Consider the following 18,552-nt stretch of genomic DNA (forward strand, 5'->3'; position numbering starts at 1 on the left):
GTTGAGACTTGGATTCAGGAGACGTGTCCCTACTCCCCAGGTTGTAGCTGGGCGCCTCCCCAGTTTTAGAGACTGAATGGCATCACGCAACAGAGACACCCGTGCCTTAGATATCGGAGACTTGAGCTTGTCATTATTAATATTACTATTGAATGTTATAGCCATCGCTAGGAATCAGCTAGAAAGTTGAGTTGCAGAGACTTAATGCGAATGTGAATGTGATGGTCAGTGAGGGGAAGGGAAAGTCCAAACAAATCTGAAGTATTGCTGCTTTTTTTTTTCTTCTTCTTCTTCTAAGAAAACGACTACCCTCCGTCGAAGCGGAGGTGAATTCCGTAATGGCGGACGGAAATCTCACCTCTGACCTTTTTAAACCCAGTGCCCATAATTATTGAGTGCCTGTTGACATATTAGTCCACTCTTAAGTCTTACTCTTTCAGTGTGCAACGAATCACGTCCCCATTTGTGGATTTAAAGAATTTAGATTTCAATTCAATTATGGGTTAGCTAACTAGGAACTGACAGGGCCACTTCTGGGAGGTAAAGAGGGGAGAAGTACCTGATCAGACTAATGCATTTCTTTGATTATTTCATGAGGATGGTCTTATCATGGACTAATAGGATTATAAGAGATTAACTCCATTTCCTCTTGGAAAATCTGATGTTCCACATTAGCCATATGTCTGTTCATTTGATCTCTGTAAGATGGGCTTTATAATGGTATTACAAATGTATATTTACATCAGTGGTTATTTATTGTTTAGGACATGCTAACAAAAAAGTGTTTATTTTTTATTTATTTTTCTTGGAATCAAACCAATATTCTGAGTTCCTTCCCATACCTTTCTTTTTTTCTTCCACCAACTAAAAATGATTAGGTTAAGGTTAATGGCCAATACATTTAATTTGCACTTTGGGATTTTTTCGGTTTTATTCAGTGTTCGCTGGGAACAGAATACAACGTACAGTTCTTAAGAAGGGCTAACACGAGTTGGTCTACATGACTCAGGATCTCCTGAGCAATAAACACAAGGTATTTCTAATAGTGAAATGTGTTTGGAAAGATCGACAAGCGGTGTAGACCACAATGCGTAGCTTGTAATTGAGTAAATCTGTGCCATTAGTTATTTGAATTGTTTTATTGTTACTATTCTGTGTGAATCGGGGCTCACTGGAAAACAAGCTATATTGGAGTTCAATGATACAAGGGCTGCACAGGAAATAATCACAACAGAACAATGCGTTTGTGTATTTATTTGATCTAAAAAATTGAGTACATTGGTACCTTTAGATTTTAGGTTTTGTTGTTTATTCTTTGTTCCTGTTAAGTAGGCTGCTTTACTAGCAAGCATACTTTGCAGTTTCCTGTTTTCAATGGCAATTCTGCACATGGATTAAATTGGCATGTTGGGACTTTGACATTTCTCAGTAGTGTTACATGCTGTTGTCTTTCTCATGCTATGTCATGCTTCTTTTCAACATTTTATTATGTGCTCTACATCTGGTATTCCATGTGCAACATGATCATTGTTGTCAATTGAAAAAAAGATCACACTAAAAGGACCTTCATATCTGGTCATTTACTGGGAAAATGTGCAGCAATGTTTTGTAATTCAACTTTTTGCCTTGTGAAAATATGTAAATAGTTTGATCTGCAATGTACAGAGATGTATAAAGACTGATTGGCAGTGAATTTAGGTTATCTTTTATTCTGAGAACTTCCTTGTTTTCCAAAGAAGCTGTCCTACAGACCTTTTGTAGCTTGGCTGCTTTAGCAGAAGATGAATTGTTGAAAATGTTCGCTGGTTCAAAGGTACGTTTCGGCCATCCAGACCAGAATTCTGCTGTGTCATGTTTTGAGGCAATAAAGTTTGGGGAATACAATACATGAAGTTTGTGTTTTGTGTTTTGTATCCCAATTTTGTGGAATGATAGACATCAGTCGCCATTCAATTTTTCTTTAAGTTTAATGTTTTATTACCAATGTATTACAATATGTACAATATACTTTATTCTTAGAAAATATATGAAACATTCATGAAACCCCTTCAACTTTGGTATGTACTGTATCCACTGATTTGAGATTTTAACAAGGTTGTGATTACACAGGGCTCAGGGTAATAAAAAAAAAAAAGCTGGAATTAAGTCAAGATACAGAAAATGTTTCAGTAGGCATGTCTGTTACTTCAGGTTTCAGACTCTCCTCCAAAGTTGGGATTGTGGAAAGCAGGCTGCAACACAGGAACACGGAAACCCAAGTTTAGGAACGACACGCGCGTTCGTTTTATTACAGCTGTTGCTAAATGAGGAAAGGGCTCTTACGTACCACATCGACATCCTTGGTGGCTCTGGTTGGTAAACTGATGGTGCTTAGCTTCACTCCTCTCACAGAGAACACGTAGTAGAGAAGCCCCAGGATCAGGGCGAAAACCACCAGGGCTCCGATGATGGCGCCAGCTATCACCCCCCCTTCTAGTCAGGTAGAAGACACACAGTTGAGGTTATGTTGTAAGACGATAGGGGATGATATACCTTTAGGATACAGTGAAGGGTAATCTCCCCCGAAAACAACTGTACAGTGGCAATCAACTGAGGCTAGCCTTGAGTGAGAGGTCAACCTCCAGATGTATCGGTCGAGCTACAGTGAGAAATCCAACTTACGGCCGATTACAGGAGCATCAGTCGGAATGACAATATTGCCGCTGTCGTCTGTTGTGTAGTCTGTGGGGAGGAAAATGTAAGAAGCGATTCGGTTCATTTCTCCAACAGCTTCGCAAAAAAAACAACGCCTGAATTGCAAACACAAAGCGTGGACGCGGCCACCAGCAAACCGGCTTGACTGATCTTAGCGCACCGCTTCTCAAATGCCACCCCGAGGAACACGTTTGGAGAGCTGGGAGAGATAGTACGTGTTCATCCAGCTTTCTTTCTTTTTTTTGTAGCCCAAGTGCAAAGTGTCTCACATTGGCGATGGCGGCACACAAAGCCTCTCTTCTGCACGCAGTTGTTGTCATTCCAATGGCCGTCGGGATACAGCTCGCCACAGTTTTCCGCACCCACCTCTCCAGGGTGGAAGGCATCGTTCGGTTCACCCGGAGCCCAGTTCAGGAAGGCCAGAGACGTCCTGTCTGTCCAGCTCCAGCCGACTGGCAACAGAAACAAATATAAGAACACGGACTGTGGATGGTGGTGATCCAGTATCAACACGAGCAGCCCACATTCCACTTGCGCTCAAGGAGTATGTTGGTATTGGCCGTGAACTCGAAATGGAATGCTCGCATTGGAAAACAAAACCTGATAATTCATTTGAGGTGAATGGGACTAGAGGATGGGGACTGACTGGTCTAAGATTAGGCTTCATCTAGCTAGGAAGCTAGGTAGAGCAGTTAACCATGTCGTGCCGAAATCGGTAACCTATCAAAAACTACGACCAGGAGGTCACTGTTCTGACGGCTTGCCATAGGAAATGTTTGTGCCCGTAACCACAACAACTGAACAGATTGGCAAGCCATCTGAACAGCGACCCCTGGTCACTGGCCCTGACCACCGATTTCGGTACAACAACCACAATGCAGGACTCACAGTTAATGTCCCGGGTGAGTCCAATCCAGAGGTTGTGGGCCTTGCTGTGGTTGAGGGTTCTGATGAACTCGGATTCAGCTCGGCTGTGGATGGACACCAAGTCTCCCTTGGCCAGCTGGCAGTAGTGCCTGGACTCTGGCCAGGAGAACCCCAGGGGTTCGTTGTAAACAAAGTAGCAGTAACGACCGTAGGCATGCCAGCCAGGCAGGCACTTCCCATCCCCGGGTGTCGGGGTCGGAGGGGGCGCCTCTGAGGACACACACATAGACAGATAGGCATCATGACATGGAAGTGAACGAGAGCCACTTTATGAACTTCTACGCATAGATTTTTTGGTGAAATATCGTTGCTTTTGCAGAGTTGTGTCGCCGTACACCAATACAGCGCTAGAACTAACGCATAGGGCTCGCCTCCCATTGGTTTGTACCTGAGGATATTTTGCAGATGTAGGGCCTAGCCGAGTCACAGGCGGTGTCGTTCCACGTCCCGTGGAAAAGGACGGAGCCGTGCATGCTCACGCAGCCCTCGCCCTTGTGGTTGCTAGGCTCCCCCGGCCCCCAGTGGGTGAAGAACACCGGCCAGCCATCTGTCCACGAATAGGAATCCCCATCGTCCTGCAAAAACAACATGCAACATACACTGTGAAGAGAATAAGGTACCACAACCAAGATAAACCAAAAAGCGGGCCGAGCGTTTTTTTGTTTTTGTTTTAAGCTGTCAGTGTTTCACTTGTTTCAGATCAGTTGTCATACATTTTACAATTGGACCCTACTGAATCCAGCCCTTGTCCAGCCACACGTACCTTGCGCCTGAGTCCAATCCAGGCGTCCGCTCTGCCTTGCAGGACCACCCCGCTGACGAAGGACTGGTCGTAGCTCATGTCGATGCTGGCCAAGTTGCCCCCTTCCTGCTTGCAAGCAGCTTGGGCATCATCCCATGTCTTGGGCTCCTCCACCAGCTTGTAGCAGTTCTTATACCAGGAGATGTACCCGGCTTTACAGGGGCTGTTAGTCGGGGGCGGAGGAGCAATGCTGCTGGCTGTGGTACACACAAAACACACCCCTTGAGTTTCCGGAGAGAAAGAAAATCCTAGACTGTGGCATGCGTCTTAGTCATTCTGAACACACAAACATCAATAGAGTCAACACATAACTGGTCCGCCTACTAACATTTCTTCCGGTAACAGACAAAGCTCCTTTCCTCTGAGCACGCGTCATCGTTCCATCTCCCCGTCTCCAAGTAGTTGTGGGTCATGGCCGTGCAGTGCTCCTGTGGGAAACGAAAAGCCGGACATGTTGAGTCCTCAACATTTTATAAGTAGATGTAGCCTCACACTTTTCACTGGGATTGGAAACTTCCAGTCAAGTTAGAAGAAGCATTGTTATATTTAGTTCAGAGGCCTGGGGGGATTCTCACCGCTCCTCCGGCGTTATTGGGCTCGTTGAGGTTCCAGTTGGTGTACAAGACTGGGCTCCCATCGCTCCAGGCAAACTGGTTCTCCAACAGGAGGTCTGACATTCCAATCCAGCTGGGAAAGCGCAGGTCCCTCAAGTAGCTAGACACAAAGTCTGGAAGAAGAGAGGAGAGGAGCGAACTTAACACTGCGAAATATACTTTGACCGGTTGATTCGGTAGTATGGTGGTGATTGACAGTGGCAGCTTACCGTTCTCGTAACGGTCATCAATGACAGCCAGGTCTCCTCCTTGGTCTTTGCACCAGCTCCTAGCAAAGGACCAGTTTGCGCGGATCTCGTCTTTGTGGCCTTTGAACATGAAGCACTTATTTCTGAACAGCATCCATCCTAGAACCGAGAAATGGACAGAGACATACCAAAAGGTCAATCACTCGTTACTTTTTTGCGGTTTCATGGATGTTTAATGTGGTTTTCAGGTGGTATGGCTGGAGGCAGATGTGGGGGTCTGCTGTACCCTGAGGGCAGTTCCCCGTCCAGGGCTGGGTAGGGGGAGCGGGGGTGTGGTCGTCTCCAGGGAATTTCTTACACACATAGCCGGCAGATGCCCGGCCACAGTTGGCATCGTTCCACGATCCTGCAAGGAACACCATTATTATGGGCCACCAACACCAAGTGAACCCCTTCTAACAACTCAGAAACTGTGTTTTCTTGTTTATCAAATGCATGTTTACATTTACTTGAAATCGGAATGAAATCTCCTTGGGAATCATGCTGAGCGTGCTGCTGTATTTTGCACGGTGGAGGAAATTGGGATTTCCTGTGTCCTTACGTTATTCATTAATCAATAGAACTTGCACTAATCAATAGAACTAGTCGTTGGATACTAGTTCATATGTTCTCCTGTGAGTATGCTCCTGTGAGTAGTGGCTCTGCTGCACCTTGATGTCTGTTCATCTGAACACACTGTTCTTCCCCGTTGGCGTCATTGGGCTCTCCTGGACCCCAGTGAACGTAGGTCACGGGAGACCAGTCCACCCACCTGTGGAGGGAAGGACAGGGGCCAAACGACATGAGTCATCATCAAAGTCAGGCCTGAAATTGCACCCTTATTCCTTATGTGTGCCTAGGCGGAAATATTCCGTAAATATCCCACATGTATTCCGCTCCTGTGTTTCCAAAAACACGCATCCCGATCCAGGCTGCGCTGCTCTTTCCGGTCCCCACCTGCAACATGAACACACCTCGGTAAAAGGCTGTCATAGTTCAACATTTGAAGTGCAGGAGAGAATTATTATTATTTTTTTTATCATATTGACAGTAAACATCTTGACTGTCCTGTAGTACCATGGTGTTGATGTATGCCTGTTCCTCTTGGTTTAAAATGGAGGCCAGGCGGGCTTTCTCTTGGTAGCAGCGGCGCATGGCCGTGTGGAAGTCCACAATGTCAGTGTCGTTGTAGTAGTAGCAGATGCCGTTCGACTTCCTCCAGCCGAGGTTGGTGCCACAATCAGGGGCTGTAGGGGGAAGACAAACAAAAACTATCAGTCTAATCTCTACAGCATCAGTTAGCATGGCATGCAGCAGTGGGCACATATGTAGTCCCATGGTAGTGGAGGGGGCGTAGGGATATGTAGTCCCATGGTAGACAAGGGGGCGTAGGGATACGTAGTCCCATGGTAGTGGAGGGGGCGTAGGGATAAGCAGGCCCATGGTAGAGGAGGGGGCGTAGGGATACATAGTCCAATGGTAGTGGAGGGGGCGTAGGGATACGTAGTCCCATGGTATAGGAGGGGACATAGGGATACGCAGTCCCATGGTAGAGGAGGGGGCGAAGGTAGAAGTAGTTACATGGTAGTGGAGGAGGGGGCTTGGGAGGCAGGATGGGGTTCTTCCCCTTGGCGATCATGCAGATCCAGTCTTGGTGGGCGTCGCAGTTCAGGTCGTTCCACCAGGAGTAGGTTCCGTTGGCGCCGGTCACCATCTCCACGCAGTCCTCACGGCCCTCGTGGTTGTTGGGCTCACCGGAGCCCCAGTTGGTGTGGCTCACGGGCGTAGCATCACTCCAGTGGTAACCTTGGAAATGTATTTTTAATCCACTACGCATGCTCACTCTTTTTCTTCCATGCACACACATAAACAGCCCCATCCCCCCCCCCCCCTCCCCACACACACACACCTCCGTCAGTTGGGTCGTGCTTCAGACCAATCCACTTGCTGGTGCCCTTAGTGTAGATGGAGAGGAAGTTCTCCTCGTCCTGATTGTGGATGCTGACTAAGTCGGCTCCTCGGGACAAACAATCGTCCCGCGCCGCGCCCCAACTCTTCTTCAGGGAAAAGTCCACGTTGGTGAAGAGCTACAACACAGAAGATGACATAGTGTTAAGTGTAGAACTCCTCTCTGTTTAGATAATGCTACTATGCAGGCTCAACCATGCGGCAGTGAGGAGTGGCAAGGGGACGTGCGGTATATTGACCTTGTAGCAGTTTCTGAAGTATGGTTCAGCGGTCCAGCCATCTACGCAGCCTTGGGAAGGGGGCGGGGTTGGGGGTTTGGTGGGCGGAGTGATATCGGGCCGGGGTTTCTCACACACAAAAAAGTGCTCCTCTGTGCACTCCTTAGCATCCCAGAACCCACCGACGGGGCCCGTTGTCATGCCAACGCAGGTTCCTTGGCGGTTATCTGATTCGGCACGGAGGTTAGGGGTACAAAAAGGTTTGGTTTACTTACCTTTCCACATCTGTTATTCATATGAATGCTCATTTATGGTTGACACACGGTCCACTATCAGGTACATGTCGGTGGGCACTGTGAATACCTGGCTGGTCCTGGTCCCAGTGTGTGAAGGTGAGAGGTGCTCCATTGTCCCAGATGTAGTCCACGCCTCCACCTGGCCCTCCCTTAGCCCTCAGGCCAATCCACCACAGGCCGGTGGAGCCTGACAGCTCCACCGTGAAGTGCGACTGCTCATAGCTGGAGGGAAACAGGTAGCCCAATTATCTATCTATCCATCCATCCATCCACCCATCCTAGCCACCCACCCACCCATATATCTATATATCTATCTATCCATCCACCCATTCATCCATATATCCATCTATCTATCCATCCACCCATCCCTCCATACATATATCCATATATCTATATATCCATTGATCCTTCCACCCACCCATCCATATATCTATATATCTATCCATCCATCCACCCATCCATACATCCATCCATCCATCCATCCATCCTTCTAGCTGTCTGTCTCAACTGCCTGCCTGCCTGTCTGCCTGCTTCTCTGTCTATATAATCGACAGGGAGACAGTCTGTGGTTCCCCGAGCAGTCCACAGACCCTCCCCACCATACGTACATGTCTCCGATATGCAGCAGCTTGCTGTCCTGCCCCTCACAGAAGGTCTTGGCATCACTCCAGGTCCTGGACGTCTCTTCCATCCAGTAGCAGGAGTAACCATAGGCGCTCCAGCCCTAGGCAACGAGACAGACACGTGTTACACTCTCCCGTTAAGGGGTAACCAAGGTTACTGTGCTGCTACCGTGGCCGCAGGCATGAGCGGCGCAGGCCGTGAAGGCGTGCTCCTCACCTGAGGACATCCATACGCCGTGGGTAAGGCTGAGGGAAGCGGGTAGTGGGCTTTGGGCTTCTTGCAGATGTAGGTGTTCAGTTCCGTGCAGGCGACGTCGTTCCATCTCCCCGTCTACCGCACACCAGGAATTGATATGAGTGTTGTGCAAAGATATGAAACGTGTTCTCGTCATTTACTCTCACTGCTCTCTATCGCTTCCTTCTCCAACTCGATAGGACGTGACGGACGTCGCGTGTGAAAACGCTTTACCTGGTAGAGCATCTCCACGCAGTCCTCGCTGAAGCCGTCGTGGTTGTTGGGCTCGCCCGGCGCCCAGTAGGTGAAGGTGACCATGTGCTCGTCTGACCAGCCGAACATGCCTGAGAACGCCAGGTCGGTCAACCCCGTCCACACGTCACTGGTGGCTGGGGCGGGAACAAACCAAAACACAGGTCAAAGGTCACACCGTTTTCACACAGAAATCGAGAAACATTCACAGTTATGATGTACATCCCAAGACAACACAGTGCTGGTGGAACAGCAAGGGAACTGAGATGAGATGGAAGGAGACGTTCTCCCAGGTGCCAGACTCGTACCCATGTAGAGGTAGCTCTCTAACCAGCTCTGCTCTTTCAAGGACAAGATGGACACCAGGTCCGCTTCCTCGCTCCTGCAGGCTTTCTGGGCCTGTTGCCATGTCTTCTTGTCCCCAAATGGCTTGTAGCAGAAATCGCCAAACTCATACCAGTCAGGCCCTGAGCAACGCAGCTCTACAGGAGATAAATAATAGAACATGGCTTCAGCCATAACCAGAGACTCAACATTTTCACTCAGCACTCTTGCCGTTTACTGTCTCTGTTATATGTGGATGACTGTACAGTAACAATATGGTTTGGATTTACAGGGATAGCTTACTTTCCTCAGAATTTTAAGCAGCAAGACTCGTAGTGACTTGGCATGATTATACATATACCAATCGTTTATTGTACTAGAACCGGTGTTGTGTAATCCGACGTACCTCCGTCTGCAAACTGGTATGAAACTTCATAGTTTCCAGTGAACCTGTTGAGGTTGGAATTCCCAGAGTTAGAGCACTTCATTGAGCAGACCCACACTTGAGAAACGAGATGTGCTGAGAGGCTTGGCCACTCACATTTACATTTAGTCATTTAGCAGATGCTCTTATCCAGAGAGACTTACAGTAAGTACAGGGACATTCCCCCCGAGGCAAGTAGGGTGAAGTGCCTTGCCCAAACACACAATGTAGTTTGGCACGGCCGGGATTCAAACCGGCAACCTTCTGATTAACAGCCCGATTTCCTAACCGCTCGGCCATCTGACCCCCCCACTTACTGTCTGGTGGTGATCCCGTTCCTGGTGGAGCCAGGGTAGAAGTTCTGTCCCGGGGCCTTCAGCAGGGTACAGTCCCCTCCGTTCTCGTTCAGAACCACTCCCGCGTGGATCGCTGCCGCACAGATGTTCGAGTCCTGGGTTCACACACAAACACGCACCATGTATACTCTCAGCGACACGTCAACAGTATTCTCGTGATATCTTTCAAGAATTATGTTTGATAAGAAGTTTCAGATGTTAATTGTCTTCACTTACCCCTCTATATACTTCCGTACCGAATACACTATAAGACTTTGTGGCACATGCCGCAGGGCAGTGGACACTGAAAGACACACACCGACAGGAACATATCGAAATATGTCTGGGATATGGACAGTCGTTGAATACAGTCAACATCTGCTCGGATATGAGTGGCGGAACAGTTGGTGGAGCTCGACTCACGTTTTACGATCACTAGCGAAGTTGAAGTTGGGCTTGGCGCTGCAGGTGACCGCGTCTGTGGACAGAACACACACTCACTCTTGTCGTATCACGCATGAACACTGGGTAATTGCTGTCTCAATAGACTACGCTGACGGTTTGCTTACAGTCTGGGGTGCATCCCAGCACGTCAAAGCGGAGGCCGACTTGATTGTTGTAGTCCAGCGGAAGGATCCGGACGTACTTGGCGGAGACGGGGGTTCCAAGAAGCTGGGTCTCCGGAGTGTTCCGGTCAAAGCTACCCGGGAATTCCTGGAACATCAGGAGAGATTATGTGGGGAGATCATCAGAGTTTATGGTGCCATTCAGCTGCGGCAGATTCCCTGGGCTTGTCCTGATCCCACAGCGTGTTTTGGACTCACCCCACCGTCGCTTTCGTAGTTGGTCCACGAGGTCCCATCCATGCTGTGCTGCACCCTGAACTTGGTGACCCAGTGGTCGGTTTGGGGACAGCCCTGGAGGATAATCCCGGTGACCTTTCGGACCACACCCAGATTCACCTGGATCCAGGAGTTAACTGAAGGGGGGGGGGGTTACAGGGATAAAGAGAGGCTCAGGTTAAAGATACCTTCCAACGGCAATGGGTACTGCACATATGCTGTTTAGTATTGTGTTTTCGAGGGCAAACGTACCAGGGGCGGAGGGCATCCAGCAAGAGTTGCTCTTAAGGCGGGCTTGGGTAGGGTCATGGGAACTCGTGGAGGAGGAGGCAGTCAGCTCTGAGTCAGGTACTAGTCCATCCTCCACCCCCAGACCATGCAGACACACTGGACACAACCAAACACAGATAAGGTTAACAGACCCACAAAAGATCCAGATTCAATCATGAAATCGGTTTGATTTGTGGGTATATAGTATCAGATTTTAGGGGTTGGAGTTCTATTGAGGTTTGGGGGCCGGATAAGAAGATAACTGGGTTGAGAATCGAAGAGTGGAGATTCAGGGCAGGGCTGGGACCGTGTGGTTGAGGTTGTGACCTACCCTTTTGCTCACAGCTGTAGACCACCTCAAAGTACTTGGAGATGCTAGGGCAGGGGTCTTCCTCAACATGAGCGAACAGGAAACAGTAGGGTCTGTTGTCACAGAGCTTCCTCACCTTAGGTAGGATGCCATCTACTGTGCAAGTTCCTGTAATGAGTTGAAAGGGTGATGATGAGGCGATTGACAATAAATGAGCGATGAATACGTTCTAAGAACGCTCTAGAACGCTTTTAGAACGCTCCTAAGAAGCTCTTAGCGTTAGGAGCTTCTTAACGGAAACCCGGCCAAAGCATGGATGTTCTGAGTGTGCACCTGAGGCCCCTTCATCGTGGGGGCAGATCTTGTCACTTCGACGTCCAAAGAAGGCGGACTGAATGTTGATGACGCTCTCCTCGGGGCAATGGAGGACGGCACTGGAATCCTGACAGATAATTGCTGTCTCGAACCCTGGAGAATATTGCGGTTTCACACAATGTCACAAACAAAGATGCCATTGACGTGTGTAAAATGGCGGCCGGAACATACGCTTACCATCATGAGGTGGAGGGGGAGGAGGTAGGTTCCCTGAAAGAGAAAGGCAACAAGGTGAGGGGGTTTGGGTGAGGACTGTACTCAAAAGGCAAGCTTCTCAGTCTCAGCCTACCTCTACGTTTGCAGACATATCCTCTGTTGTTTTCACAGTTGTCATCATTCCAGTAGCCTCCATTGACAAGCATGGAGAGACAGTCCTCCCCAAGGAAGTTGTCTGGGTTGCCTGAGTGAAGACGTATAGGAAGTTGAGAAATAAGTGCGTGTAGCTCTATTTGGCCACTAGAGGGCGTACAAGACCATTCAAAATGACAGATTGGTCTTTGCATAGGGTTAGGGTTCGGTTTAGATGGATGTAACACACATTCTGGTAAATATTCAGATGTAGTATTTTTGGTACTCTGATCTTTACTAAAAGTGTACTAAATATAAACTTCATATACAATACAGTAATAACTCAAGATGTATTCAGTGCAAAGTGGTTGTGAAGGTTTCAAGGCTGTTGTATTTATGGATGACTTGAATGACCTGCTGCCCAGTGAATGTAGCGGAACGGGGATCCATCGCTCCATTCCCACCCGCCCTCGGTGATGGAGTCGTGGCCCCCCATCCACACAGACACCCCCGTGGGAATCAGCTGCACCTGAGCTATGGATCACATAGACAAACATGACACAGTGCACCACAATACACCAGCTACACACACACACACACATCTCAACTCTCCTTGGGACACAACATCTCAGTCTCTCTGTAAAATGTTTAGCAGTCAAATCCACGAGTGCTTCTTTCCCTGTGCACACAGAGGAGGGGACAGTGACCTGCTGGCGCGAGGTGCTGTGCCGTACCTTGAATGAAGGCCTGTTCAAAGGGCTCGGTGATGCTGAGGAGGTCCCCTCCCTGATTGACACAGTCGGCCCGGGCCTCCGCCCATGTCCTTGGCGAAAGGAAGTTGAACAGGTAGCAGAAGTCGTTGAATGGGTCCGCCACCCAAGACCCGCACTTGTCGTTCCACCCTGCGAGGAAGACACAGAGAGAAGGACGCGCAGACGCACATACAAAGGTGAGGGGGTTGGGGCTCGTAATCAGAAGCTTGCCGGATCAATTCCCCGCCGTGCAAAATGACGTTGTGTCCTTGGGCAAGGCACTTCACCCTACTTGCCTCGGGGGAATGTCCCTGTACTTATTGTAAGTCGCTCTGGATAAGAGCGTCTGTTAATGACTAAATGTAAATGTATATATACACCCTTTGGTTATGTCTGTGGCTAATTGTCGCCGATGAACTTACGCAGGAATTACTTTGGACTAACTACTTTACTAAGTGAGACTCGAAAAAGACCATTTTGGTTTCCTTACCTGGTCCAGAGGTTGGGGGTTTCGGTGGCGGTCCTTGGCCTTTGCCTGCACACAGAGAAAATTGTTGGAGAAAAGAGCATTGCTGACTAAATGACTGGCAAACATGTATGCTTATGTTAAGAGCATACATTCATGACCAAATCCCTAATGTCAGTTGACACTGGAGGCACACCTTTTCTGCAGATGAACTCATGCGTTGACGTGCAGAAGTCGTCGTTGAGTAGCCCTGGTTCAACATGGTCGGCTGAGCGTATGTGCACGCAGTCCTCGTTACCTTGCCAGTTATCAGGCTGGTTGGGTCCCCAGGGCAGGAAACTCTGGAGGTGGCACAGAAAATCAGCCAACACTGTCTAAACCCGTCCACCTGACCATGACACAGCTCTGGCTTCCAAAGGCAACATGAAGCCGCGGATTATATATATACGATGGAGAGGTGCGTCGTCATGTGTTGTGCCACGGTATTTGCTATGAGATCATCTGTGTTGTATCTGTGGAATAATCGAGCGTCACTCACAGCTGGGCTTCCATCTGTCCACACGTAGGTGCCCTCGGTCGTGATGTCATTTAACCCCACCCACGCTGCCCCAGGCATGTGAGCTGCAGACAGACTTTCATCACCATCAAGTACTAAAATGATGCTGGATGTGGTTACAGAAACTCCCCTATGTAATCTCTACATTTATCACACGGAAGCATGACCGGTGTTTCACTCACCAGTCATAAAGCTCAGTTCCTCTTGAGCTTGGAAACTTGCCAGGTGGCCGTTCTGATTGGAGCAGTAATTCTCCGCGTCCTGCCAGTTCATCGCTCTCTCGGACTCAAAGTGATAGCAGTGGTCCCCAAAGAGAAGGTAACCAGCATCACAATGAAACTCTGAAAAGGAAGAGGTGCGTTTTTTTCTTGACAATTAAATGCATACTCCAATAACAGAAACGGATATAGGAATATTCATATTCTAATATTGATACTCATAGCCGAGTAAAGTTGGCTGAGTCTGTCGCAAACCTGGAGCAGAAGTGGGTTTTACATTCTGACCGCCCATCATTTTACAAATGTAACCCAGGTTCTTGAAGCAGTTGGTGGTTTCCCATTTTCCCTCATAATTTCCTGAAAGGCAAGAAAATGTTACGCTATGTTGAATGAAATGAAATTGTAGCATTAAGTCAAACAGTTACAAACATTATTGAACAAAAATCCAACAGCTACAGCAATGTCACAAAGTACAGCAATAATAAACAACCTAATCTAACCAACCACAAAAACAAACTAACCACAAACTAATCCTGTCATTTACCTGTGAAGATTTGTCCACAGTCCCAAAGGTTTGCTGTATTCTTGGGGAAACCAGGACTCCAGTTGGGGATTGTAATAGGAGTCTTGTCCACCCACTGGAACGTTCCATCCTGGTCCTTATCTGATGACATCACATCACAGGAAAGCATTTGTCATTTGGAAACCTGCATCTTTTTCAATGGTGTGACGGGCAGTGCATCATTTCAATTCGGATCAGCTCTATGATAAGATATATTATGTAATGTCATTATGTGGTTCCTTCCCACGGAACTAGGAATGCTAGGAAGTACCTGAGACTCCAATCCACAGATCAGGCACATCTGTATGATGAAAGTCAGGAAGACGACTGTTCAAGAAATATTGCTCATCTTGACTAAACACAGAGAGACGCACAGACAATGTTGTTTAATACACCACAGTGGGAAATGAATGCCCAGTGACTGACAGAAGGCACTTGACATGAATAATCGTTCCATGATTGCTCCTTACCTCTTGACGGTCATCAGGTTAGCCCCCAAGTCTGCACAACGTGTCTGAGCCTCGTACCAATTGGTCAGGAGGTTGATGTTGCTGACCATCCAGTAACAGTTCCCGGCGAAACTCTGCCAGCCACGAGGGCAGATGGCTGGGTGGAGAGAGAGAGAGTGAGAAGGAGAGAGAGGGGGGAGAGAGAGAGAGTGAGAGAGAGAGAGAGAGAGAGAGAGAGAGAGGGGGGGGGGGAGAGAGAGTGAGAAAGAGGGAGAGAGAGAGGGAGAGGGAGAAAGAGAGAAAAGTCAAAAGGAACCTATGTCATGATGGCAACAAAGAGCATCAGATTCAACAACCCTCATTGCAGTTGAATCAAATCAAATATTCTCAAGGGAAAATAATAGAACCCCTTTAAATGATGAATTGTTCAATCAACCCACAAAACTCTTGGAGAATCAACGTGGTTCAAATGTCTGCTTACTGTTCAGCCCTCGTTTACACATGTACGGGCGTTCGTATCTGCAGACATGGGTCTTCCACTTCCCAAAATCCTGACCCGCCTCCTTGATGATCGCTGAACACACTCCTGTCTGTGCGTCACTGTAGAAAACAACATGAGACGAGATTTGACGCAGTAGACGCTAGCTCCACTACTCAGTTAAACCACAAGGACAACAATTTCCACTGTGATTTTCAAGTGTTTTGAATTTGAAAGGAAGTGACACTACCCATTGGTTATCTGTGAGACTGGTTTTACAGGTGTTTATAAACACACATTAGACTGTCTTTGGGAATAGATATATTTTTGAAAAGGGCACCCACATTTTGGAAAGAAAAAACATGGTGTTTTACCTCAGTTCTGGCTGATTACTTCCCCAGTTGTGGTAGGCTGCGGGGTCGGAAGCGTCAGACCAGGCAAACTGACTATTTCCAGGATCCACTTGGCAAGACGCCGTTGTGCATTTCTACAAGAAAAAACACAGGATGTGTGAGGCAGATTAGTGTAATCATTCAAAAGGCATTTCACTGTGTGGCCCTGCACCTAAACAATAACTGCTACTAATATGTCTATATCAAAGTCAGGCCCACTGTACCCCACCCTGCAGTGGGGGCTTACCAGAGTAGAAAAGCCAATCCAGAGGTCGTAGAAGGAGGGGTCTAAACGACCTGTAATGTACTGCTCCTCATCAGCGGAAGTGATGGAAACTAGGTCCCCTCCCTCCCTCACGCAGTCAAATCTGGCAGCCAACCAGCTCTTATGAATCACAGCGTTCAGTTTGTAGCAGTTGGAGCCGAACTGGCTCCAGCCGTTGGCCGTGTCACACAAGGTGGGCGGGTTGACTGCGAACGAGCGGTTAGTATCAGAAAAGTTTCACGTCGGTCTGAGGATGTGTTCCACCCAAGGCCGTAATCATAATATACATTGGAGGACTCATCCCCCCCAATATTCAAATTTGGTCAAAATGTGTACTCCCCCACCCCCCCAATATATTGATATAAAAAATATGTGCTACGCTACAACAGGCAACCACGCACGCTGTCGGAAATTATCATAACAAATTTAATTCGTCCCCCCCAATGTTGACTCCATGGCTACGGCCTTGGTTCCACCGATTAAGACGGTCTACGGTCATCATTTGCATTGTCATAGGATTAAGCGACAACGCAGGTAGCCTACTGCTTCACCCACAATGCCTTATGAAAGTGACGGTGTGCAGTTAGTCGAGTGGACTTACGGTTGGCACGTTTGCAGATGAATTTCCTTTGGTGCTCGCAGTTCTCATCGTTCCACTGTCCAAAGTCGGATCCCACCACCTGTCCACAGTCCTCGTCATCTAGGTAGTTGTCAGGCTGGCCCGGTCTCCAATATCTACGGGCGTGCACACAACTTCATTAGCCCTTCGTTATATTCATCAACAACAGATTGTTTTTACATAACTCTGTCTGACATAACACATGTCCTACATGAGTTAGACTGCATTCACAAACAGCATATCTAACATTCGTTTTTCATCAATAACATAATGTTAATTGGTTAGTGATTTATGGATTAACACATTGTTTCCAAGAGCTATTGGGATCCTGAGAGGAGTTTAGATAACGATTCTCATGACACTAGCTCAGGAAGGCTACTGTGAAGGGGTGTGTAAGTGAGGATATGGAATCAATGATTGACACATGAAGTGCACAAGCTCACTCCCCAAACAACAAGAAGCTAGATGATTTATCTTTACAGCCCCATAATCGGTGAGTTAGTCAGATGACCACGTACGACAGGGATGGAATAAAGGTGGTCCCGTCACTCCATTCCCACACATCCTCAGACGCGATGTCGTTCAGGCCGATCCAATAGATCTCTGAGCCTATCTGTGTCCGTACCCATAACTACAATGAGAGAGAGAGGGGGGGGGGGGGGGGAAGAGAGAGAGAAGGGGAAAGAAAGAGAAAGGTTAGTTACGAGAGGTTAGTTACAACATATCTAATGTTTTCATGTTTTGCGATAGGTAGAAAGAAAGACATGTGATCTCACCCTTTCATGGATGTCCTGGATGCTCATCAAGTGGCTCCCCCGGCCCTCACAGTCCAAGCGAGCGTCATCCCATTTCATGACGGTTGGGGAGAAGTAGTAGCATTTATCCTCGTACGGCCTCCAGCCCTCCTCACATTGACTGTAAGCTACGAAATCAACACAGGACCAATTTTATGAACTCAATTGGATGACTGATGGATATGTACTTGACATGTTAAAACCTGTCAGCTGTCAGTCCATCAACGAGTTTGTTTTAATGTTTTAGGAGATTTCAATAATTTCTTGAATTTAATTCTTCATTCGTAAATTATTGATATTTAGTATTCCTTAAACTCCTTCCACTATAGCAAAGAGAGCAGGTCATCATTTGGACCTACTTCCATTGTAAAAGTCCCATGACAGGTCCACAAACCTCAGGCATGTAAACCAGGATTCACATCAAGTCAATTCACTACTGCCAATGTTTTACTTTAAGTGCCTTCATTAACATACCGAGTCACATTGTATCAATTTACTGAAAATACATTCTTGTCCAGAAATTAATCAACTCACATTTCAACTGCCAAAAGAAAGATTATCTTCAATCTGTGACCAACTCAACTAAACCAGTATTTGCATGAATGAATAACATTAGGCACAGAGATTTACACAGTGAAAAGACTGGTACATTTCCTGGCCATAAGTACATAGGGTATGCAGTGTAATGACGCGAATCATAATGCCGTAAACTGTAAATCTCAGATTCAAGTCTTTCATTGTTTTTCATTGTTTTCACTTTTGAAAACAAACCATTCACAACAGGGGAATTGCAACCAGGAAAACAACAACAAAAACGACAGGAAAACTTGCAGCAGTATAATTATTAAAAGCTAATAAAAAGGACTTCTGTAAGACTCACCACAGCCAAGGAGGGCACAAAGGCTTAGAAGCACAAGCAGCATGCCCCTTGTTCTGCTCTGCTGGTATACTGAACTCTAGTGTTTGGTCCTCAGTGT

At 47.4% G+C, this 18,552-nt stretch overlaps 1 protein-coding gene across 1 annotated transcript; it reads right to left on the bottom strand.

Moving 5' to 3' along the window:
• Positions 1-1,987: 1,987 nt before the first annotated feature.
• On the bottom strand, positions 1,988-17,635 carry LOC146220694 (uncharacterized). Its single transcript, XM_084694272.1, has 49 exons — positions 17,558-17,635; positions 17,300-17,412; positions 16,764-16,897; positions 16,145-16,368; positions 15,880-15,992; positions 15,509-15,627; positions 15,049-15,184; positions 14,850-14,932; positions 14,561-14,680; positions 14,272-14,373; positions 13,981-14,139; positions 13,781-13,863; positions 13,439-13,583; positions 13,267-13,311; positions 12,759-12,926; positions 12,439-12,558; positions 12,026-12,136; positions 11,914-11,946; positions 11,695-11,829; positions 11,383-11,529; positions 11,034-11,168; positions 10,764-10,918; positions 10,509-10,653; positions 10,363-10,417; positions 10,177-10,243; positions 9,922-10,055; positions 9,587-9,630; positions 9,165-9,338; positions 8,839-8,993; positions 8,587-8,700; positions 8,355-8,470; positions 7,814-7,968; positions 7,472-7,677; positions 7,174-7,351; positions 6,846-7,070; positions 6,342-6,511; positions 6,151-6,221; positions 5,936-6,036; positions 5,512-5,631; positions 5,247-5,384; positions 4,999-5,150; positions 4,752-4,851; positions 4,385-4,620; positions 4,010-4,196; positions 3,583-3,831; positions 2,964-3,146; positions 2,662-2,721; positions 2,327-2,472; positions 1,988-2,231 (listed from the first exon to the last, which is right to left on the bottom strand). The coding sequence occupies exons 1-49, from the start codon at positions 17,633-17,635 to the stop codon at positions 2,187-2,189; spliced, it is 6,384 nt and encodes a 2,127-aa protein (XP_084550398.1). The 3' UTR covers positions 1,988-2,186.
• Positions 17,636-18,552: the final 917 nt, after the last annotated feature.

This window comes from Hypomesus nipponensis, chromosome 27 (assembly GCF_054491055.1).
Source record: "Hypomesus nipponensis isolate SF chromosome 27, ASM5449105v1, whole genome shotgun sequence".
NCBI classification, from domain to species: domain Eukaryota; kingdom Metazoa; phylum Chordata; class Actinopteri; order Osmeriformes; family Osmeridae; genus Hypomesus; species Hypomesus nipponensis.